Raw genomic sequence first — 26,336 nt, forward strand, 5'->3', positions numbered from 1 at the left:
AAATATTGTAAATCACATTTGAAAAATAATGTTATTGCGATTTTTGTGTGAACCCTTCCATTACTAAAAAAATAATAAACAAACCAATAAAAAAAAGGAATAACTTGGCAACGCCGCGTAGAAATTTCGAAAATAAACTATGGTTATAAAGCCCAACAAGAGGTCCATCGGAATACATACATAAAAATATATTCCAGTTGAAAACAACTGTGTGTTACGCCTTAAAAAGAGAACACTTTGTAGGGTAAAAATAATTTTGCCACCTTTATACCTTGAGAACGGGTAGAGAATTTGTAAACGCCAATGTTTTTAGCTTGAAGGCGATAGCTTAATTTATATATGCGTCATATATTGCATTTAGTTGAGCATTAGTTTAAAAAGTAAGTCTAAATTTGCAACCAAATATTAATTAATAATAACAACACTGTGTGCGATAAACGAATTTCTGTACTTTTTCTTAGCATGTCTATTGCAATACCATAAAAACAAACAGTCCATCTACAAAAATCTACATTTAGTCCGTATAAATAAGGCTATTAAAAAGAAAGAAAAAAAAAACACATTCTAACCCGAAAACTTTTTGATCGCACATCGTAAAGCGATTGAAAACGTATACCAAGTAGGCATTTCAGTTCGAATCAGTTTTGATTGAATTACATCACTGTTTAAATAGAAACCAGTGCGAAAATTTATTTTGCATTAAACTGATATTTGTTAATTAAGTAAAGAGCCAAATCTCGTCGTTGAAAGGTTAGCTGACTTAGTTTAAGTGATCGCTTGAATTGTTAAAATATTGTTGAAATGAAGTCAGTGTTATTGTTCTGCAGGCAGTTTCTATGTTTTTCTTCATCAAACTGTTTCCTGATGTTCAGGCGAGTACATCTATCGAGTTGTGATTAAAGTGAGGCATCGATTTTAATGACAAAAGTTAAAGCAATACTACAGAACAAGTGATTGAGTCTCATTTTCTACAGATCACAATGGATGAAATAACGTCATAGGAAATTATTTTCATGTAATCACAGTTTTTCTTCGTAATTTTAGATATTACGATTTATTGTTTACTAAATGACTTACTTAAACACAGCTACAAAAAACTAGCGTCGAACATTAACAATGGTTTAGAAAGGTCCTAGATCTTTAGATTAAATTTAGTGTTATTAGCTGATTTATAAAAATTGACACAAATCAGCTGACTATTACATGGTTACAAAAACCTAAATAGCTAACGGACAAATAAAAATAACATTAATTAAAAGAAGATAGGTTTTAATTGTGCGTATTTCAAAATTGCCTACTCATTATAAAAATAAGCCACATTCTCTTTATTGTAGGTGACTGAATAACAGAAACCTACCTACATGTGTGACCTAAATTTAATACCAAGTTCGATATTCATTAATGATCTTACGCGATGTATTAGAAATTTGATTTTAAAATAGTTCATTCAGAAGTAGGAACTCTTGTATATTTAAAAATTTCCCTGGGGTTCGAAAAAGCAATACTTTGGCTTGCAGTAAAGTTTTGGCAAGACCGGGTTGGTTTGCTGTTCAGGGGGAAGGAGCGGATGCTGCGGAAGGTCGGGTCAAGGTCGACAACGGCCAATCTATTGATCCCTGGCGACGACGCCACCACCACCGCCGCGATGTTCTAAGCACAGCGTACTCACGTGGTTTAGATTTGTCAGGTTAGTAGTGGCGATTACGCAAGATACGCACATTACAAAAATGAACAAAAAGTAACGTACAGTAGAAAATTAATTAAAAAACTAAAAAAAATTTCGTTTCGTTATCTAACGGAGAAAACAATTGTAATGTTTCAAAAATAAGTACTTTTAAAACAATAACCGAAATATATACGTTACGTGTGGTACGCATTACTTTTTTTAATTTCGGTACTAGAATCACAAGTGAAGGAGCAAGTTTTTATCAGTGGTATCTAGAAATATGTACTGTACAACGAACACGAAGTCACTATTTAAAAAATTTTAACGTTAACATTTTCCGTTAAACAATTTCTTTGTTTAATACAATCGTCACTTGGTAATTACATTATTTGTAAAAAATTGTCAAATACCAAATAATGAATTGAAAGTATCATATTTAATAGAAAACAATTTTGTATGGAATTCGAAGCACGCGTGGTTCTGACACTGCTGAATTGTTATAAGACCAACACAACACTACACACTGTACTGACTGTATGGCGTTTTTTTTCTAGTAAACTATAGTTTTAGGTTAATATATGTATTTCTACACAGATTCGAGAAAGTTTCCATATTTCAATAAATATATATGTATATTACAGTGAGACATACTAGCAAAACATGAATACTTCATCCCAGTTCTGTTCCATGAATTCGTGCACATGCCTGGGCGAGAATACTTCATTCATGTGAAGTTGACCAATAGTTATTGTTTAGCAATATAAATAATAACAATAATGCCATTAATTAATATTAAAGTAAACTGTGCCCTACTTACAAGATCTAACGATAAGCGTACTTCATAAAAAAACTTAGGAAGAATTTCTTGAACTTTTGTAAAGAGAAGGAAAAAATTTATGTATCAAATTTGGCGAGCAAGCAGGCCATTCATTACTCCAGCAGTCTATCCATATGTTCTTGTATTGGTTATTTAGGGACTGGGACTCGTCTGGCATAGTGCGGAGGAGCATCGTCTTGGTGTAAACACAATTTCATTGTAGGATTCCTTTGGAAGGATCGACGAATGTTTCTAACAAATTTAGACAGGATTTTCGTCTGACTAGTACCACTGTTAATCTTACCATTTATAAACAAGGTGGCCTCATGGTTGAAAATATTTTTCTCTTCGTTTGTGCTTCCAGTGTCCGAATTTGCGAATAAGCTGCTAGTAAAGTGGTTCAATCATTAGGATTTTCATGATAATTACGATTAGTTGTCAGCAAAAATTCAAATTTCTTCGGTTTCTTGTTGTAAAGGATTTTTATAATGATCTAAATCCATATACAAAACAATACGATCTTGCCAGTTTAAACATAATAAGGTCGCCTAATTTAGTATACCGATTTTGTCAACAGCTCAGAAAAATATTTTTATAATTTACAAGTGTAAGCTACTACTTCTCCAGCGTAAACTGGGGAAGTACTGTCATAGAGTCCATATGACTTTTATGTTTTCTGTGATCTGCTAGTGATTTTTTATTACACAGATAATATCCGAAACTACTGGACTAATTATTTTGTGCCGACCATCCCCACTAACAATAGATGACATCACTTCAAAATTTTGCACAGTAAATGTTACTTAAATTTTTACAATAACATACTCCTATACTTGTCGTCTATGAATCCGTCTTGATTTTTTTGACTCAAGGTATAGATTTCTGGAATAAAGAGGAACAAAATTGGATAATGCCGTTTTAACAAAACCAAATGCTATGAAATGTTGCAAACGTTATCACAAGCATGGTAAATCGCCAATCAATTAGTTCATGAGGTCATATTTTTACTTTTTATCATTGCATTAATATCTTTTAGAAGTGCTTATATAGGTTATTCCACAAAAATTTTTTATTTTAACGTATAAGTTATAAGTTTCAGAGATTTCTGTCTAATAAAAATCGACACAGACGACAAAAGGCAGACGGAAACGGAAAACCTATTTTTTGTACTTTAGGGGTCATGAATCGTCGAGAAAACATGAAACTTGGCAGTCATCCTATGGATCTTGTTATAATACTCCCTTAGCTTATGCTCGAGAAATTGTAAATACGGATAAGGACATTCTCATTTTTCGTTAAAACCTAATAGAAAATCTGGAGTTAAAGAGTAAATTTGAAGAGTCTGAGACTGGGTTCAATGGAAATACGTGGAAATGTCGATCTTGAAGTGCAGCAATGTTCTCGCAATAGCTAAAACCTATTGAGATTATTGTCAGCTGTCGTTTATGAAACTGTGTATCGTAAGATCTATGAAATAGTACAATAGAAGAATGTGAAGGATTGTAAGTGATGTCATCAAAGAAAACGCAGTGTCGCATATTTTTCCGTAGTGGGGACGATACCAGCAAGTGGTCAAATTATTCAATTATTCACATTAGCAACTATTATCTTGTTTAACCATGAAGCAAGATTAGAAGTCTAAAAAATTGGTCAAGGGTTATTGCAACGAACATTCCTTTAAATTATAAAATTTAATTTTGCGAATTTATATGATAACTCCTGTAAGTTAAAGCAACAGTAGTTTCCGCGATTGTCTGTTTAATAAAAATGACAGAAGGCGGAAAAGGGAGATCTATTTTTTTCTTACTATATGGGTCGAGAAAACATGAAAGTGACCAGTTGGATGGACCCTATTACCATACTTCCTTAGCTTACGCTCGGGAAGTAAAAACCAAGAGATAATGAAACACCGATTTAATAAGCTCTGTTCAAGGCTCCAGATAACAATTATTTTTCGATTAAGGCAAGCTTCTTCTGTAAGTACACGCAAACAAATTTTAAAGACACCTGTCTTGAACTTATTTTGATATTTGATGTTTCTGTCGCATGCAAATGTAGAAAATCGGTATATATTACGACTGGAGACGCTGACAATAAATTGTTGGCGATGTTAGAGGAATCAGTTTTAGAATAAAAATGATGGCGTTCGTCACGTCATCAGAAGAATTTTAAAAACGTCCATTTCAACAATTTTTTAATTTCAATTTTTAAAAATTGATAAAACTGGGTAAGGTGATTTATGTATTAAAAGTTTCAGTACTATTTTTTCGTCCTTCTTCGCAAGATGCAATACTAATAATATTACTTATTGCTGTCTATGGCAAACTGCACTTAATGCCGGCACAACAATGACCTATTTACAAATATAGTATGATGAAAATGTATTTTAGAAATAACTGTTATTGTTATTTTACCATTTTATGAGTCAAATTACAAGTGTCACTTGGAGTAAATTGAATGTACTTCCTAACCACTAATAAAGCGCCATCAATTATAATGGTGGAGTGGAAGTCGCATTGTATTTATATCAGATTTTATTAACAAACGGTAAAATAATGGAAAGGAAATTGCCACCGTTCCTTTAAACTACTGAGAACTGCCTTTGTGTTTAGTAATTTGAGTTATCAATGGTGGAGTTCGCTATAAATATGAACTTCTATAACACAGAATTTAGCTTTTTACTCACCGAGTTCGTGATCTGCGGGAGCACGTCTCGAAGGTGAACTTCTTGGAGCTGGTGGTTGTTTGAGAACGGCTAGCGGCACGAGCCCTTCAGGAACAGACGAATCATGATCTGTACCACGAGTAGGCATACGAACTAAACAATAATCTGGCTTCGATGAACACACTTCCACCACTTCAACCTGTTGGCCCTTCGTCACACTCAGTTCTTGAGAACAAGTAGCTGTGAAATCGCTGACTACCCATGTCATTTCTAGCACTCCGGCCTGAAATACATACATTAATAATTTTATATTCTCCTAAACGTTTTAGTCGAGCAACACTACGAACGTTCGTCAATCAACAAGCAATATAAATCTCGGAAATATTCCACCAACTCAGAATGTTGTTGGTTACTTGGTGGAAAGAAAAACTTATATATCGCACAGATAACGTATTTTTGGCAACTTCTGCTTTCTTTTTTTCAGGGCACCCTACACGTATACCCTTATAGACTGTATATTTTGGAAGTTGATTGACCAACATTGAAACAATAATTCTGTATGTATATCTGGACTAATGGTTTCAATACTTGGCACGAATAAAAATAAATTTTGGAATACGTACATCATTTTCATTACAACTAGAATTAAGTTTGCTAAAAACTTAAAAAACTTTTTAAGTTTAAAACAATGATGTTTGCAAGATTTGAAAATTGCAAATGAAAGTATGCGCAAACAATGTTTACTTTGTAGATTAAAGTTATTATCAGACAAAATAATTGTTGTTATTTGGCTTACGTTTACAATAAGTACTTGGTATACTTGACATAAATAATTTTTCATTTTTTATTTTTTCCTTAGGATAAAAAATAACTGCACATTGGCTTTGATTGCGTTAAAAAGTCATTATTAAAACTGGAAAGTATTATTTGGTCAGCTACAATATGTACAGTTACGAATTCTAAGTCAAAATTAAATTCGTTTATTTTCATAGCGGGAAGTTTTACTAGTCGAATCTTGATTTTTTAATTGCCCACTGAATAAAAGTACAGTGTTGTTATACAAATTTAATTCAATTTATGTGTACCAGTTTATACTACAAATGTCAGTTTATCAAAATAAATTGTACCTGATGTATGTGTTACTCGAAAATTTGTTTTTGTTACTGTTACATGTTCTACTGCTTTTAATATGGAGAATTAACTCCCGTAGTCGTATTTTTTTCGCTTATCAAATTTGAACAATTAAAACGCTACATACGTTATTTTTTGAGACGAAAATATTTTATGATCTCTGCAGATTTATGGCTGAAGTTTGTTCGGTAGTGTGTAATGTTTGCTTCAGATATGATATATTTAGACACCTGGTTTATTTTGACGTTTGAAAACTTTCAATATGTAGCTCAAAAATTTAGTCGACTTTCTGCAAAACAATAAATGATATTAATTTTTGCTTAAGAATGCCGAGGCTGTAATGTTTGCACTTTCCAAGTTAAGGAATTTCAGATGTGTACGCTTCTAAATTATGCTTTGTGTCTAATCTAATTTTTAATTGACGTCACAATAGTTTGTTGTGACATAACTCACAAAACGGTGGAAGTTTCACTCTGCACCATTTGGCTTTTTTTTAGAGGTCACCTACCGCAGAGTTCTACGATAAAAATAGAGTTTAATACACGTAAAATAGCAAGCAAAAATGTTAGCATTCTTGCCTTACCATTTTCAACTACTACAAACATCTTTCAGCTTCCCCAGCGGCTGTTAAAAGAAACACTGTAACCACCATTTTGACGAATATGTAATGTCATGCTTTTTTAACATTTCAGAATAGGATTTCTGCCAATCTTCGTAAATTTAAGGTAATTAACATCATCATAAGGATGTAGACCACAATATATCTTTCCATCAACTTCAAAAAACTGATGACGTCATCTAAAAAGTTTGATATCTGGCTCAATAGCCCAACCCTAATTGTAATTATTGTATGCATAGGGGATGTCAGAAAAAGCAGCAATTAAACAATAACATCTTACAATAGAATTTACAAACTATGTAACTTTTTTTTTATTTCTTTAGGCACTAAGACGCAGGGATAAAAAAATTTATTTATTCATACTTCTTGGGAAGTGAACAGCGTCATATCAAACAATTAATCAGTGATTCAATGTACTACATTCAAGGAATACGCGACAAAAGTACGCCATAATGTTCGAACGTGAATCATTTTGCACATAAATGGGCATTTACATCTCTAAGCAAAACAAAATATTAATAAAAAATTATAAATAAAAAAAACAACCTGCATTATTTTGAAAATGATTTTTTTTTGACTATTTAAATTTATATTAAATTATTTATATATATTAAGATAATCACAGCATTTCATTCTGTTTGCAACGAAAGAAAAGCCGTTTAGGTATATCGGAAAGACAAACTCATGTCATTTTTGGTTGACCCTTGGTAGACACGTAATAATCGTGTAACGTATAAATTTTAATTCTTCAATTCAATAATTTTAGGAACCTCATTCAGTACATAATTGGCTCGTCATTCATGCCATTCGCCCCTTTTGTGACTATTTGTTCGCGTGGTCTATGATTGATCAGTCTTTAATCTCAATATATGTCAAAGCTTGTCGACACTTTGTTTAGCTAGTTTTGAACCTGAAAAGCATAAAATCAATAAAGTCCGTTTGTATTTGTCGAATAAAGAAATTATATTAAAGTAACTCTGAACGTGCTATATATTTATTGGCACATGTTTGACATACAGTATACCCGTATATACGTGAAGGTTCATTGACTAAGTAGCGCTCAAGGCAAAACATCTTGCTGGATTTCCTCTAGTAATAACTAATTATTGACAACCACAACAAGGTACAATGAAGTCGTAAGTCAGTTACGACAGGGAGCAGTTTACATAAACATTAAAATAAACAAGCTATTAATAATGCGGTCATACGGAGACGTCAATTCTGGACGAATTATGTCGATGGCGCTTATAGAGGCGATACAGGCCATCGATTCGCTATAAATATCGCACCGTCCGTTGACACACTCAATATTGACGGATAGAGGCTTCAGTCCTTACACCGCTTATTCATGAGTATGATTGGATATCGTAATTACAATTTGGCTATGGTCAAGTGTTACAGATAAAGTGTGAAGAACATCGAGAAAATTAGGGAACTTATTCAGGAAACGATAAAAAAAAGAACAAGACCAATTATGAACTGCCGCAGGTAACGCTGTTAGTGAATTTAGGCAACCAAACAAACACTAACGACTAGCTTTGTTCGCTCAGACTACATACACATTTGAAACTCAAAATTATTGATTAATAATGCCTTCTAATTTAAAGCGGTAGCAAATTTAAAGAGTATGACCTAACGTGACCCCATGCACGTACTCTTAACATTTACCAAAGTAAAAATTGCGGAATGAGGACGAATGAATTACGGGATTAGTTTTTTCAGTATTGCGATGCTTTCACTGTTACTACACAAGGGTGGGTACATAAGTAAACATAAAAAAGTAGATACGGAATTTATTGATCGTGTGTGTTACAATAACAAAGCATTTTTCAAGCTAATAAAATTTACTCGCTTTATTTACGGATTAGAGACAGTTCGAACTACGTAAGTTTAGTAGGGAAATTTAACAAAAAAAAAAAAATTAAATGTCCATGAAAGTGCGTTGTGCTGTATTAATACAAGCATTTTTTCTTATATATAAAACAGCGTTTTGAACAAAATTTTATCACACGGTACACTTCGTTATCTTACTAGAATTTCAAAGAAATCCGAGGTGTAACTTCTCAAATTTGATTATACAAATATTTTTTATGAACGTGTACCCTTAACAAACAGATATGAATGATTAAACTATAAATCACGCTGCACCTTTACAGTGCGATTTATTGAATACTACTTTGAGATATTGTGAACACGTTTTTGGTGTTTAATAATTTGTAACAGATAGACAAACGGACATTAAGTGTTTATTAAAATACCTAAAAACACAGACAGAATTTTTTTTAGAAAACCACTGAACAGATATCTGTGAAATGCATGTACAAAAAGATTCTGGAGTTGATGCCGTGTCTCCAATTTTTTTTTCTATTATTTTATAAACAATTCATTTAATTCCATCAAATTTCTACGGCAAAATCATGTTGATAGCATTGTACTGTATATATATTAAAATTAATATGTTTTTGTTAATGTTATTAACATCCTTATCACAAATTATTAAATAACTATTCGAAAATACATTCTAACAAGGCATTGGTCGTGCTTCAGAGGGCGGGGAACTGTCTAAACAATTTTATACTTTTTTTTTTGAACGATACACAAAAGTAACATTATGTTTAACGATCTAAGTTGCAAAATTAAATTCTTTGACCACTAAAAATATTTGCTACGAAATTTAAAGAATCTTAAGTTTAATTTTAATTAATTTCTCTAGTTGCTCCTCAAATAATTTAGATAAAAATAAATTTTAAAAATACATAGAAGCTATATTGATTTAGTTGCCAAATTTTAACTTCCGGGCAGAGAATTCTTTAGTTCGTTGTAGTGTTCATCCACAAATGAAAATCAGTTTAAACTTACTTTGTAATTTTGTAAGAATAGCGTAAGCACTAGTAACTATCACATAAAATGCAGCTGGTAATTCGTGTTTAATACATTATACGCATTCGCCGACACTTGTAATTAAAACTAATTTTTTGTCCCTATTTTTACATATGTACTATATATAATTTTATAGATTTTCATCAACTGTTTATAGCAACCACAGTCATGTCATAGTTTATCAAACAATGGTACTGATTCATTCTTCATACAACAGGAACGTTCTACTGGAAACTTGTTTCACTTTAGTTTCTGTTGTTAACTGCACTGTGAAATATTAATTCAATTAGTGATAGAAATTATACGATGAATGTGCCACCATTGTGTGTACACGTGTTCCAATATTCCTATTTTAACAGTTTCATTTTCGGATACCTATAACCACACTGAAGCTCAGTGAATCAAAATGATAACATTAGTAGCATAAAACATCACAAATTAAAGCAGATAATGGTGATTATTCTGTCAGAATGATTTTCGCATGCTCACACCACGACTAAAACACACAATAGATTTTTTGTTATTTTAATTTTGACGAACTTCGTTTGACGCGACTGATTCACGTTAAAATTTATGTAGGTTTCAACTGTAGCGAAACAATTTCTTTTTATAAATTGGCATTTTAATATATTTGTAGGGTGACGCAAAGTTTACGAGTTTGGTGCATTAGAAATAGGCACCCGGACAACATTAACGGGAATCAGGTGTGTTTTTACAACTTTAGTTAGTAACACTGGACCCTGCCTAAGTTTAGTTGTCACATTGACTGTATTTATAATTAACATTAATATATGTATTTATAGAATGAACTGATTTATTTCAATTGTAGCCAAATTTGTGTGTGACAAATTGAAAACCTTATTTTTGTGTTATTTTTCCTTATCTGAACGAATTTAAGATGTCTGCGATATTTTGTTAGATTTTTATGATCATGCCCCACTCATATCGACTACGCCATTTTTGGTTTAATTAAATCTACAATGAAATGTGTAATAATTTTTTAATGAACTATTCACTATTATACAATGATTTACGACGTATAGGCAGATTTACTGCACCACGCTATATGAAGGTTAATAATTTTAATTTTACGGTAGTTAATAAACTATGTGCCAATTAGTTTTAACAAGATTATAATCTATGAAATTGATTTTTTTTACGAATGCAGAAAAATTGCCAATTTGAGAGTTTGCTAGTAAAAAAGACAGAAGTCAAATTTGATACAAACGCTCGAACGAGTCCATTTTGGCTGATGACGTCAGACTCACGACGTCATCGATATCTTAGCAAACGACTATTACTCAAAGCGTTAAGAAATGAAAAAAAATTAACATAATCGAACATTAAAGACAAATCGATGCTAATAAAACAAGTAATCACGGATTGTTTTACTTTGTTTTACATTATTCGTTATTATATCAAAAATGTTTAAAATGCTACGGAACACTTGGCACAAAATTCGTTTTTGCAAAAACGGTGTTAGCAGGATTTCATTTTTTTTATTCATTTTACTTTTAGCAATTAAATGATCAGTTTAATAGGATACTCTGAAACTGCAGGTAAAGCTAAACATTAGTGCAAGATTACTAGTTTCTGTTATTACTTTATCAACTACTACATTGTTTGTTTTGTGTGAACACCTTATATGAAGATCCATAACTAGGATACAAAACAGTTTTCTCTATATTCGAGTTAAATATAATATTTGAATTAGTGTCAAAATTACGTAATAGATGAAGTCCGTTTCCTGTGTTATCAACAATTTGTATCATAAGGACAACCCATCGTATTAGATAGCACGGAAGTGGTTACTCTTTTCACATTTGACGCCGAATTTGTATGTTATTCCAGATATTAATAAAATCAGCTTCTACCACAAATATTTAATGACGAAAATCATTCACAAGCAAATATTGCGTATCTTTGCATTTCAGGTATACATTATTTTGATTGCGAAAGTGTAGAAAATAAACTGGATACAGGAAATGTATAGTTTTTATCCTCGTGTGAATTTGTTACTTTCTGTTTACTGTAAACTTAATAGTTGTGCTGCAAATTACCATCAAACAATAAACAAAAAAACCAATTTTGAAAAAGCTTTTCGTTCATGAAAGAAGACATTATAATACAGAAGTCGAAGCCTTCGTGGTGGCAAAACTTTTTGGAATTTATTTTGTTCATAGGTATTCTTTTTTTTTTAAATTGTACCCCTGTATAAGACGATTCTAAGGATTAATAATATCCAGTAAATAAAGCTTCAACTTTCAACAATGTTTCCACTTCACTTTTCATACCTGGTGACAAGATAGCAACAAAATTATCAGAAAACTAAACAGAAATTCCAAAACCTTTTTTGTAAATATTGAGAAAAATACCAAACATCCTGTTTGAATTTCACTTAATAAAATACCCGTTATCAAATCGAATATTCCGTACGAAAAACGTTCGTAAATATAGATATATAAATATTCATAATATCTTAAACAAACACTACTAAATTGTAATCGCAACTAACACAATATGGTCTTTCAGACTGCTGTTCATGATATAATATTTGCACACATGATAATATAGACATTTCGTCATAAAAATCCTATCACCTATATGGTCATTACGATGGATGTTTTTTTTTAAGTAGCACGTGACGTTTTGTGAAAATAATAATAATAAAAAGCATATTGACCAGAGCTGATTGGCTGGGTTGCCTCCTGAGAAGCCGGGCTTGGAAGGAGCTAGGAGTATCGATAGTATGCTGCCTGGTGAGCGTGGGATGCGGCTGGGCTACCGACCCCTGTCTAAACCAGGGTAAAGAGATCTTTCGCTTGGCCTTCTGGCTCTTGGGGACGACTCCGGTAGAGCTACCGCTCGGATTGGACATGCTGGATGGTGGTGATATTAAACACTATTCAACATTGGCACTCTCAACAGCGCATAAACAGTCAACACAGCAGTTCTAGTTTCAAGTCTATACACAAAAGCTTCTACAAAACGTAAACTCGAATGTATCAAAACTTTATAATTTACCCTTTATAAACGTAGTTGAAATACCCGTAAAGACGTGCGATATACTATGTAAGTGCATTTACTAAGCACCAATAAATTCCCGCAAGCTAATCCGTTGGAAGTGGTTACTAATCTACTCAGTTTGACTTGGAATCACAGAGCGACATACGAAAGACATTTTAATTGCGGTAGCTGTTGCAAGGATTTGTAACACTGAGTAGCTTGGACTTAACAGTTAACGGAGTGGATAGGTCCGGTGCCTTTTTTTCGCCAGGGTTGATAAGGATATAACGAATACAGAGTTATCATTTCGTCCGAAACGCGACCATCAATCGGAAACAGATATCACATGGAAAGCCATCACATTGAAGCACTAGAAGCTCGACATGTCGACCAAAGCTGGCTCTCGGCTCGCAAACATACTGCACCGTGACTGAAATTGTCCTCTGAACGTGCGTTATTATTCATAAATTTGCGACAAGAGTTAATCACTGCGATCGAATGGGTGCACTTTCGCACTGCCGCTTTCGACAGGACGACGAGTCCGGCACACTAGTTCGAGACGGAATGTTTACTTTTTGGATTTCAGGATATTAACAACTGTCTCTTGAAATTGTACGAGTTTGAGCAATGACAGTCTGCGCTCGGGGACGGTCCCGGCAGCGAACTGACATCAGCGTAGCTCCGGCAGCCCGGGAGAGAAAAGCGCCTGTCCGGAATACTGCAGGACACACATGAAGGAGAGCGGAACTCAATCATCTGTTATTAACCAGATAAGGTGTATCAGTTTACCATCGAAAAATTCGATACGCATGATCAAAACGCGGTCTACCGACAACACAGCGGGGGAGCTTTTTTAAATTAATATTCGCGACAACGCTACTGCTGGCCCAAAGGACAAGATAAACGATCGGAAGACCATTGAGCTTTCAAAAATACCAGAGAAAGTCGATTTCAATTCACGATTAGAAAATTTCAATTCGTTTGTTAAGACTACGAGTGAATGGAATAACTGTACATATTAAGAATAATTATAAAAATAGATCTCTACTTGATTAGCTCGCTTAATTATTAATTTTTAATAATTTTACTACTGAGTATAAAAATAGTCAAGCTCGAGTCTGTTTGTGGTTTTTAAATGATGTGAAACTGCCAGTACGTATTTAACGATCGTTGCGTAATACTACACGATGTAAAGTCTGTTTTACTGACATGTTGCCAGTTTGTTAAATTTGGTCATTAATTTTTGTATTGTTATTTTGTCTTGTAGCATACTGGCACACACTTAAAAAGGTCTCATTTTATAACATTTAAAAATTTCAAGGTTCTAATTATTAACATGTGTGCTAAACTCATTATAGTGCACTGCAAATGAAGGCGTGCTGTTTGTGGTAATTTGATGTAAAATTTAGAATAAACTAAGGTCAGTAGATTAAAAATCTACAGCATTCTCCTAATGTTTGGCTTAGTGAAAATAATGCGAAATACCGTTAAAGGTGATTACATGAACTGATGATTGGCAAACAATATTTTTTTGAGTGACTATTTGTCTGATAAAAACTATTACAAACTTTCGTTTACAATAATTATTATCCGGATTTATTTATTTTTAAAACTTCCAAATACGACGTGATAACTATCATCGCAAAACGAGATAGCAAAAGCTGACTTAGAACATTGAAATTAAGTGAATCAAGACACGCCACTAATTATTATCACTATGCTAAATTATTTCATGTTATACCAGATCAGTTTAACATGTTTCCAAGAAAATATTTAAGAGAAGATACCATAAGAACATTTCTAGTGACCACAGAAAATAGTGCTTTTTGAATATTTTTGAGTTACATTGACAATCGATTTTTTTTTGTTTCTCTTTCCGAGCTCATACAACGTGAATGAAATATTTTGTCGTCTTGCTAATTGAATTGTGTTGGCTATTTTAGATGTTTTAAATTAGTTTTTTGTTGAAAGACAACACAGTGACGTGTGCAAAATACTCGCGTAATATTAAACATGCAAATTCTCACTCTAATTTGGATGGCTAGGTATTTTGTCAGTTGATGTGGGCTGTCGTAAATAATGTTTATTTTTTTAAACTGATTGACAGCTCTCGATTTTCCATTAACAATGTGGGAATTAAGTAGGTGGTAAAACTTATTTTTCTGACAATCTCCTGGTATCGTAATATATCTTGGATGAATCGATGGTTACAGTTTTGGATTTATTATCGGAAAAAAACCGGCCTTTGTTGGTTTTTAGAGCTTCAATACGTAACAAGCAAGAAATGCGTTTTAAAAATGCACTAAAAAAACTCTTAAAAAAACCTGACTAAAATCTTTTTAAAGCCTTTGAGTATGACACCACAGTACTTCCCTCACGTCAGAGGGGTGACCTGAACCTTGTCAGGTTGGGTCAGATTTCTTTGGTGCTAATTTTTACGAAAAATTGAACGATGTTAACCAAAAACGTACTAAGCGCCAAATCGCAAAAAGTTAAACATCGTAACAGTCAGAATTTAATGTCAAAAACTAATTTGTAAAAATACTTTATTTGTCTTAATTATTTTTATACCAAAATTTGAGGTAGAACTATGCGCCTTTAATAAATCTGGGATTATGTTTTAATCAAAAAGGTACCAAGCGACACAGCACTTTTTTAAATCGGTTGTGCAATGCTTTGTTTCCTTGTAACTATCCTACAAACTTAGTGTTTTATAAGCGTCAATTTTGGCTTTATAACGAGAGTATTTACTCCAGTAAAACAGGGAATGAACACTATTTTATTTGGAAAAAAAGAAAATAGGTCGTGGCGCACAAAAGGTGGGATCTTGTCTTAAGAGCTTAATACCTACTGAAAATTTTACCAAAAAGGATATAACAGAACTGAGTCTGTGGTCTGATTCTTGTGGGCGTCAAAATAGTAATATAAAAACTGTATTCATGCTAAAATCAACCTTATAGCAACATTCTACTTAACAAACGATTTATTTGAACTTTTTTGTTTCGGAACATAGTTTTTTACCAAATGATAAAGATTTTGGAGTCATTAAGTATATACGCCACAAGATTATGCCAATATTATGTTAAATTGTAAAAATAAAAATCCACTTATTGTTTAGTTTACGTAAAAAAAAATTAGATGCTTGAAAACAAGAGTGATTAAACTTACTAAAGATAAACCGCTTTCTATTTTTATGAAAAGTAATTAGGAAATTGAGATCTACAATGAAGTTTTGATGCATAAAAGGAAAAGACTTCTAAAAATTTTGGAAAATTGTCTACGGAATAATAAATTTAATATCATGGTTTTCTCAAAAAAGAACCCAGTGCCAAAATGCTTCTTTAAAACTGTAAAGGACTGGGTGTTTTTGATGCCATTAACAAAATAGACTACATTCATAAAGTCATGTATTCTTAAGACAAACATTTTATTCCGACATTAATACAAATTTTTAGTTTTTAATGAAAGTTTACTCTAGTATTACTCAAATTGCAATTTTGTCGCTTAGTACGTTTTTGGTTAACGTGATCCAATTAATCAATAAAGCTAAGTGATTCATTAATTTTTTTAAACACTTTATGTACATATAATTACATAAACATTTAAAACAATTAAAAAAAATACGAGACTCCACCAACTTACATGTTTAGAGTTTAGCTGCAAGAGGTGAATCCTAAAAATATTTGTCATTATCTGCTATAGCTGGGGAGATTCTAGCAATCCAAACGTGCTCGCTGCGTTCGTATTCTAGGGGTCTGTTTTTTTTTTTGAAGTGTATGTATTTATTTTTACAATAGAACCCAAACAACTTCCCCGAGACTCTTTCCTACATACTTCTATGAGAATTAAGCTGAAAGAATTAAGTTTAAAATACGAGCGCAGCGAGCACGTTCAGCTATAATTAAAAAAAATATTTATTGGTGTCCTTGAGAAGTTAAATTATTCCGGACAATTTTTTTATTTCTTAAAATATACGTTTAAAGATTGTTTGCGACCACTAATGTCTGTGGAACTGAACTGTTGTCCCTGAGAAGCTAAATTATTAACAAAAAAAATGTATTTATCGTCTACAAAAAAGTGAAAATCCAAAACAATTGTGATTATTAAAATTAGGGAGACCTGAACGTGGTCGCTGCACTCGTATTCTAAGGGTGTGTTTTCTAAAATTTTTAAGTTCGCTACAATTTTTTCTTGAATACTTCTGAGATTTAACTTAAAAAAAAATAAACGTTTAAAATAAGACCGCAGCGAGCACGTTATAATATTTTGGAGTCATAATATTTTGCTTATTTTAAATAGGCAAAAATTTTGAGATGATGTGAATTTTTTTTGGGAATGGTTAAACGCATACATTAACGTTTTATCATGTTTACGATAAACTTAAAACGTTTGCAAGATTTCAGAGAATTCGGTTTTGTATAGTCTGAAAGTTAAATTGCAAAATGTTGTCACACCGTTATAATTTTTTTTTTCCAAAACTCTGGATGGCTCGGGTAAAAATTCAACTCGGATTCATAAACTGCACGTGTAGGAGTATGTTATTTTATAAAATTTAAAACACATTTACTATGTACAATTTTGAGGTGACGTCTTCATTGTTAGTGGGGTGATTAGAAAAAATGCGACGAGAATTCTCACGTAAGCAACATTATTCTGTTAATTATTTTTAAAGTTCTGTCGAGAAACTTGAGGTACTGATTTATCATTACACCGAACGTGAAGCTTTTTACTTTGGGTTTAAAGCAGACATTTAAAAGTTGCACAGATTAAATTTTAATTTTTTGCAAAAATTGTGGATACATTACTATCTGTTTTGGCTGGTAGGTACAATTCTTAAATATCAAAATCCCGTCAGTTGGTAGTCATTTACTGTTAGAAATGTACAAAATACAAGCGTTGAAAGAACTGTTTCTCGCTGTCGTCCAAATTTTAATGAAATCGTAAAAAAAATGCATCCTTAATTTTTTTTTTAATAGTAAACGATTTATTTTATAGTTTTTGGCGTAACGTAATACAAATATTATTACATAACGGCATAATAATTCAGATAAAAAAATAGAATATCTCTTTTTTAAAACAATACTATAATATTTCATTTTTCTCGCGTATCAATACATTACAGTTTTCCAATAAAGTTAAAAAACATTGTTGAATATGAGGATTTCTTCCAGGTTATATATGCTTTAAATTAATGATAAATATAACAAGTACGTACAGCCTAAAAATATGTAGTTAATTATTATGAGACGTAACAAAAGTAAGTAATTTTTTTCATAAAATAAAACCCTACTTCTTAGTACAGAGTAGTAATAAAAAACTACTCTTGCAATAAATAGCTTACCAAACAGCTCTTCCTAATAATCCTGATTGGCTTATTAACACTGACTCTCGAATTAGGGCAATGAAAAATATCAATGATATTACGAGAGAATTACAAAATGAACTTTTTGTCAAGAGTTGAGACATTATTTCCTCATTGTCGTAGAATTTATTGAAACGAAAAATCGACCTTTTTAAAGTTCAAATGAATCCCAAAAGCCAGAATTAAAGGATACTGTTGTTATCTTCTTTTTCTATCTAAAGCTCTAACTGTGAACTTTAGATTATAAATGCACAAAGTTGGCACTCGTTTTTCTCAAACTTTTTTTCACTACCTGTTCTTTTTATTAAAGAAAGAAAAAAGCATTGCCCTTGGAAACCATAATAGGACAATCCCTTTTATCTCTAAACTTACCTATTTAGAAGCGATTCTCGTATATATTGCTAGAGACAAAAAATTTCATAGGGCCTCTGGAAAGTTTGTCATGTACTGCTTTAGTTGTTGATAACTAACTCATAAATCGTTTGGAAAATATTGGAAAATACATTGAAGGGTTACGAAATCCGTACGCGTTTACATTTTGCGTCTCTGCATTGTGTTAAAACCGCAAATGTCGCATGCCAGAGTAGTGAAAATTTCTAAAAATTTAATAGATATTTACGTTACAAGTGGGATAAAAGAATTATTACAAACGAGTGGGAGTTTGCTCACAACGAGGTGCTTGTCGACTATCTATGACTTTACAACTTGTTAAAAACCAATTTAAATAAATGGAAAGGGTTTTTATTTGTTTTAAAATCTAACTTATCCCATTTACTCGAGTGGGATAAGTTAAATGAGTGAGGTAATGCAACTCATTATCTAACTCAAATGAGGACAAAGTGAATTTGCGCCACATTCGTAAATAAACCATTAAACCATTGAGTATCAGTAGAAACGTAGTGCTAAGATTGGTAACCAATTAGGTTAGGAAAATGTCGAAATGTTTATCAGCCAAAATTTTGATAAAAATTGTTATAATAGGAAAGATGTTATTGAAGTTTCTGCTGAAATTGGTGCTAACAGTTTGAAAAGTAGCTAATTTCAAGGGATCAGTAAATACATAACTATGAAGCGTAATTTATACAGATGTAGTCACCTAAAGAAATTTTTGTCCAAATTAAATACCAGTTTAGTTGTATACTCTTAACTATATGCCTCTCTTTTGATGTTGCCAGTTAAAAACTGTTTATATGACTTCATTAAATTTTCTAGTGAAGATAAATTTAATTACAATATAAATACGTACATGGTTTTCTCCTAATATTGATTTTATTCAGAGGCTCACAAAAAGATTAATAATGGAGAAAATATAAATTCTATATTACGTATAGTCGACATTACGGTATGTTTAAAAATTATTATTATAAAAAAAACACCAGGCAAGTTGCTTTACAAATTTTTTGGTCACACTGTACTTATGGACGTGTTTTACACTGTGTATGTTCGAAATATTAAATGAAAAACACAAATAATTTAAGAAAAAGTAGATATTAAAAAAACTGACTTGTTTCATGGTTTTTAACTTATTTGTTTCGTGTGTTCCTAGTAATCACGAAAAATGCTTTATATGCTTTTTTATTTTTGTAACCAGTATCAACTTCGCCGGGCACAAAGACAACGAAATTTTAAAAGTTCATGAATGTAAGTACTAGTTATATTAAGTAACAGTTGATTTCAAAAATATCTTATTTCCTTCGCCATAAATATGTCATGTAGACGTGCACCAAAAATATTGTTCTTCGCGTCATTTCTTACTCGGTTTCATTTTATTATTTTTAAGATTAGAAATTTCAAATGATGCTTTACATGTACTATTGCTGTGCGTGATATTCAACAGTTAGCTATGTGATTGGCGAATATCTTAATTTGAACAGCGGTCGTTGTGCGGTTGTTTGTGGCTGCCGCAGTTAAAGATCGTTGATGCTTATCTATTTAACCTTCAAGGAAATAAGCAAATTGCCTATAAACCGGAAATGTACACAACTTAGGATCAGTTAAAACCCTACTTTTAATCAGAGTTTCCTTTCATGTCTGAAGACATTAATTTCGTTTAGTATAATGTGACTTGTGGGGATGTAATTTACAGCTGCACGGTCATTTTCTGTTAATTCTGTCACACTTGCGTGTACCTTTTTTCAGTTTTTACCCAAGATGTTTTGCATCGAGTATAAGTCTTTGATTTTCTGCACTTCAAAGGATGATATGTAAATATTTTCGTCGCTGCGGGTGTTGTTTGTTTTAAATTATGAATAAATTGAAAATAAAGTTTTTTTTTTTAAATAAATAGCCACGGCGGAATATTTTTGGCGACTTCAGGAGTATTTTTGTAAGCATTGTACTCTTTTTATATTTAAACAACTACATTTATCTGGCGCTTACAGGAATTTTGTCCACTAATATATACATGTTTCGGAACTAGAAGTCATGTAAACAGGGAAACTGGCATCACAACTGTTTTTCTTCTTTGTTATATTGACCATTATTTTACATAACATACAGTGCCTTCCAAAAGTAACCCTTCTTTCATTTTTCACCCGCTGCAAACAGCAAACGAAAATTGAAAACTACTATCAAAGGATGATTAGACAAGTTTTGGTTAGCGTTTTACCATCTACACGTTTCTTATAAAATTTCACAACAAGATTGTATGGAAGCTGGGACCTATTTTTTCAGACTTTACGGGCTACGAAATGTTGAGAAAAATTGAAATTAGCCATTCGTTGGATGGAATCAATTACGATATTTCCCTAGCTTACGTTAAGTAGAAATAAGGTTACTTTTGAGAGGCTCCGTTTAATAAAAAAAATTGGAACCATAAGACGTAGGTATTATAATTAAAAAAGATTGGCATATTAATATATAATAATAAATAATAATAAACTGCCGGCACATTGTGTTGTGCATTTAATGCATTATTAGATTTGCCGAATTTCAGCCATTTGAGTGACACCGACTTAAAATTTTTAGAATGTAATTTGGTGAACCTTAGGAATGTTTTGCTATAGTTTTTTAACAAATTCCATTTACGCATTTATTAGTTTCGTCAAACACAAATCCAACTACAAATGTTAAAATCAAATATATTACTAAATACTTTGTGCGATCGTTGCTAAAAATGCAATAAATTAAAAAGTTCTTTCTTTCATACATAATGTAATTTCATCAACTACAACATTATTAACTCAACCAAATTTTATACGTACAATGTATATTTTTTAACAAAGCAAACTACACGGTTCGATGCAACCCTTCCAGCGTTAATCTATCTGTGTACCTTTTTTTTCCAATATTTTATACACCATGTCAGCAAAGCGAGTTTGCATCCTTTTCATTATCGTACAGCTGTGCACTGCGGGTCTGGAAAACCACCTCAGTCTAAACTAAACCTTAAAACGAGTGACGGTTCAAAATCGTTGAATAATTAAAATATTTACAGCTTTATTTCGGAAACCCCCTACACTCTATTTCTACACAGCAAGTTTTTAATGGAGTGCCTGCGTTCTATCTTCGTCGTATTTAATGGCCGTTCATTTATGTTGCACCCCCAAAAGCGACTATAAATTAATTGGCGTGTTCAAAGTAAACATGGGAGGTGGAATATGAGCAGTTGCGGTGGCGGCAAGCTGGTTTGGTGTGGGATATAGAGGGGCGTTGAAACTGGGGTTTAATGTCACCGGGTCGTGACCTGCTCAAGTTCCTGAAGTCGAATCGCCAATTTTAAATGACGGAAAATGGCGTTATTAGACTACAGTGCACGTCCGTTGGCTTCCAATTCGATCATACTTTGGAGTTCTGCATATTCCAAGGAAATGCAATATGCATTGAAAGCGGAATTAAAACACCACGATATCAGGCATATTGTGTTCCATGTCATAGAATAACTAAAGCTTCAATTACGCAGCAAAAAATATTTATTGATGCTCAGTATATTACGTGTCTTCATTAATGGAATTAATTTCGTATTAAAATTTCATACTATGCAGAGTGAAAACTTCAATTCAAAGTAAGGTGTGTTCGAAAATATTTCATACATTTTTTAATAACGACTAGAAAATATAGTCAGATAAATTTCAGTAAGTAAGTGTAAATGAGGCAAGATTGTTACCTAAAAGAATTGAGGCTTAGAGTAGGCCTTTTAAGCAAAATTAGTTTGAAAATTTTCACCAATGTACGGTTTTGTTTTGAAAGAGGTTTTAAGGTTCTTATTTCAGTTATATCTATAAATTACTTAGCCAATCATACGTAGTAGAGAAAAACCCCATTTTTAGTAAACTTTTAAAATGTTCTCCATTTACTTTCTAAGGGACATCCTTTCTACTTTTATTTCATATTGGGGGCATTTTTGGGCTAATTTGAGCGCGTACAGGAGAAAACTTCAAAAAGTCATTCAACTTTGTCACTGTTTGAATCAACAATATCGATGATGATTACAAATTCAGATTGATATATCTTGCTACCCTTCATTTATGGATTAATTTAGTATATTATTTCTAGTTTACTTACCTCAGACATGATTTATCTACCACAACAATTGTTACGTTAGAAAGTTAAATGGTGACTTGAATAGAAAAACATATCTTAGATTTATTTATTATACTTATACACTGACTGGCAAAAAACCGACCACCCTGAAAAATTTCGCGAAACTACTTTAAAAATTATTAATTTAACTAGTGATCGTTATTTTATTAAAGAACCATTCACTATTGACACATGATCTACAAATTAGCATAAAAAAGAAGACAAATAAACGCAGAATTAAATTTAACCTAACAAAATAACAGAAGCATAGCAAGTACGATATTTTCTTAATTAAAACAATAAAGGAGGCTGTTGTTGCTAACACTGTTTTTAAACAATGCCGTTAACTGTTACAGACGTGTCTCAAATTGTCGCTCTGTTTCTGTTATTTTGTTAAATTAAATTTAATTCTGCGTTTATTTGTCTTCTTTTATTGGCTAATTTATCATCATGTGTCAACAGTGAATGGTTCTTTAATAAAATAACGATCACTAATTAAATTAATAATTTTTAAAGTTTGGTTTTGCGAAATTTTTCAGGGTGGCCGGTTTTTTGCCGATCGGTGTATTAATGGTATTAATGACAGAATAAGTTTTTTTTTCTAAACTATTTAGAAGCTGTACGATTTTTGATAGTTTTTTTTTTTTTTTTTTTAAAGAGGTTTGCTTTTCTGTCTAGTACGCGTGCTTAACAAGAATTGCGCTGAAGTTTTTGCATTTTTTTTTTTTGTAAAAGTTGGATTACCATTTGGAGATCAAGAAACTTATATACTCAAATGTACAGTGAAATTCAGTCTGCAGTACTTTTTTTCTACAGATTTTTGGTTAGTGTCACTATGGGAGTTCAATTTATCTATAGTAATTCATGAAGTTGTCCGCCAAAATATCTACATCATTGGCCTACATATTTTATCTCGCTCATTTGTGAACAAAATGAAACACGTTCCTTCGTGGTCTTTTCTTCTCCCGTGAGATGTTTAAAAACACATAAAGCTAAATAGGATAAACAGTTACTCTTATTTGTTTCATCATAAAGAACAATTTCACAAATACAAAGACGTTGCGTCGTAGCAAGTCAAACTTTGCCCTACTGTGTTCTATCATTTTGACGGACTGGTTTAACTCAACATCACAAGAATATGTTTGTTATCCTGTCGGTTTTTGAAATGGAAACATTTTTGAGAGAACTTGACAAAAAACATATATTGGCTATTTACAATAAATTGTGGGACTAAGATATTTTATCAGACAAAAATGTAAGCTATTGAGGCAAAAGATTCTTATAACAATTACTATTGCATGTTGATTCCTAGACATAATTTCTAAATATAGGTTGGACAATGCAATAAAGTCAGTTTTAATCATCAATCACAATTTGCATTTAAGAAAACTAAGAATTTGAAAATTGAACACCTGTGCAATAAAAAAATACTCATTGATAATATCTGAAAAGCAAACATTAGATTTTAAACGTCACAACAGAAATGGAGAGACATGGAAAAATGTAACTAAATAAACAGAACTGTAACCAAAATGAATAAAAAAAAATCATTTTACATTCCAAACTTGAAGTTTTATTACTGCTAACTTACTAATTATAATTTTATTTTCTGCTTCCACAGATGTCTATATTAATGTACCACATCACTACCTATAAATAAAAATACATTTTTATATGCTTGTATTAACTTTCCTCTTGGTGTTCTGTTTTACTCTGCTTTATAAAATTTCTCTGATAATTTTTTGTATATTCGTATAGCATTTGCTCTATATATTTGCTTCCTTGAATCCTTGTGTATGCAGTCTTTATACAATTGCGTGAGAAAAATTTATTATCGTTATCTTCACAGAGATACTAAACTGAACTTTTCTATTCTATTTTTTTGTACATATTTTTAGTATTTTTTAACATTCCTATTTTGCCTCAAATTGTTTTCATATTTCAATGTACAGTTAGTTTTCTTCGCTGTTCTGATTCAAATAATGCAATTCGTTTTAAAGATTACCAAAAGTATTTTTTTTTCCAGAGATGACAACATGTGTGTTCACATTTGTCTTATGCATAAACTATTTCTCTGATAAAACTACACCCATACTTGTAAACTAAATATAAAAACTAACACATCTTGTGGTTAGTAATAATTTAATGGCGAAAAATTACTGTTACGTTGCGGCATTAGTCAGATTAGACTAGACAAGAACACATTCAACAGATGATATCGTTGATTCACATTGTAACAGCAGTTGGTAACTATTTTTGATGTTATTGTTTTTAAGTTCCGGCAGACAACCAGACCGAGAGAAAGTTCTAAATTGTATCATTCCATGCTTTTGTGATAATAATTCGTACCGATGTACACTCTTCCAGGTAATGGATTTTGTTTAAAGCAAAGTACTGACAACTAATGTCAAATTGTTCCGTACAGAATTTCACAAAGTAACTGACTTTTATTTTCTACATATCATTAATAAATATTAAAAAAAGCAACGGTCCTAAATTGAATCCTTGCAGAACGCCAAAAATTGGTAGCAGCGATTTCGACAAAGTACACGCTGCTCTCGACCAAGTAAATAAGAAAATAACTGTACCATACAGTTAGAAAATGCCATCACGCCCAACTTTTGAAGTAAAATAAAGTGATCCATTTATCAGCCAAAATTTCAGAAACATCTTGCGTAAATCTGGTAAGGTTAGTTCTTATTGGCATTTTTTCCGTGAAAGCATGTTGAAGGGCGAGATTGCCTGATTAACAGCAGTGTATATGCCTGTTTAGGTAAAATGGTTTCTAACACTGCAAAGTTACATAGAAGAGATATTGGCAGATAATTTTGAATTGCTGTACGTCTCCTTTTTTTAATATGAGACAGTAAAATTTTTACTGTAGTTGGTAATTTGTTTGGCGTTTACTTACATCATAAAATTGCAGACACAATTTAGCGAGAAAGTAGATTCGCAACGACAGCCTACACTTGAGTTGTCAAAATTTTGAAGCTTAAACCACTACAGTTAAGTCTCAAAATAGAATGACACAAGCGACAATTGTGTTAACTCATGAAAATTTTGACACAGAAGATGTTTCTTTGTTATTAAGTTTTGTCTGCGACTTTATCTGCTGTTTTACCAAACAACTTTACAGGTTCTTTCATAAATTTACAGAAAAGTATATCTATCACACTTCGAACCTCCACTAGGTCCGCCATTCGATTGTGAATCTCAGTTGTCTATATGGCTGGCTAATTGTTTATTGGACATCAGCTTACAATTTTTTGACTTCTAATTTCACTGTCAGTTATTGAAATATTTAATTCGCATAGCAGATTTCCAGTGTCTTAACATGTGTCGATACATTTTCTGGAACCATCTTGTGACAGTTAATGTTCTCATATTCAAATAAAGTACAGTCATGCTCACATAAATCCCGGACAACCTCACTTTTAAATCAGTACAAAATCAATAGTATGGATACAAATTCAGATTGTTATCTCTATGGGATTTATGTGAGCATGACTATACGTTTTTTTTTAAAGTCCACTAACTTCGCAATTTGTCCCAAGGACAGAAGAGGCAGATTAGTGGAAAACGCAAGATTTTTGTTCACCCAGTACGAGAACCATTTTCTTTTTGCGAGGCATGAATTTTCCTGGGGCTTGCGTAAAATTCTATTTACGT

The 26,336-nt window shown here is 32.1% G+C and overlaps 1 protein-coding gene across 5 annotated transcripts in view; it reads right to left on the bottom strand.

Annotated features, from left to right (window-relative positions):
• Nucleotides 1–26,336, bottom strand: part of LOC135128144 (triple functional domain protein) — a 180,400-nt gene that overhangs the window by 47,037 nt on the left and 107,027 nt on the right. For all 5 annotated transcript variants that reach the window (XM_064055028.1, XM_064055031.1, XM_064055029.1 and 2 more), the window contains exon 17: nucleotides 5,170–5,431. In XM_064055028.1, coding sequence (XP_063911098.1) covers nucleotides 5,170–5,431 — 262 coding nt within the window. The remainder of the gene's footprint in view (nucleotides 1–5,169; nucleotides 5,432–26,336) is intronic.

This window comes from Zophobas morio, unplaced genomic scaffold (assembly GCF_036711695.1).
Source record: "Zophobas morio isolate AGI-343-1 ecotype UQ-CSIRO unplaced genomic scaffold, CSIRO_AGI_Zmor_V1 ptg000012l, whole genome shotgun sequence".
NCBI classification, from domain to species: domain Eukaryota; kingdom Metazoa; phylum Arthropoda; class Insecta; order Coleoptera; family Tenebrionidae; genus Zophobas; species Zophobas morio.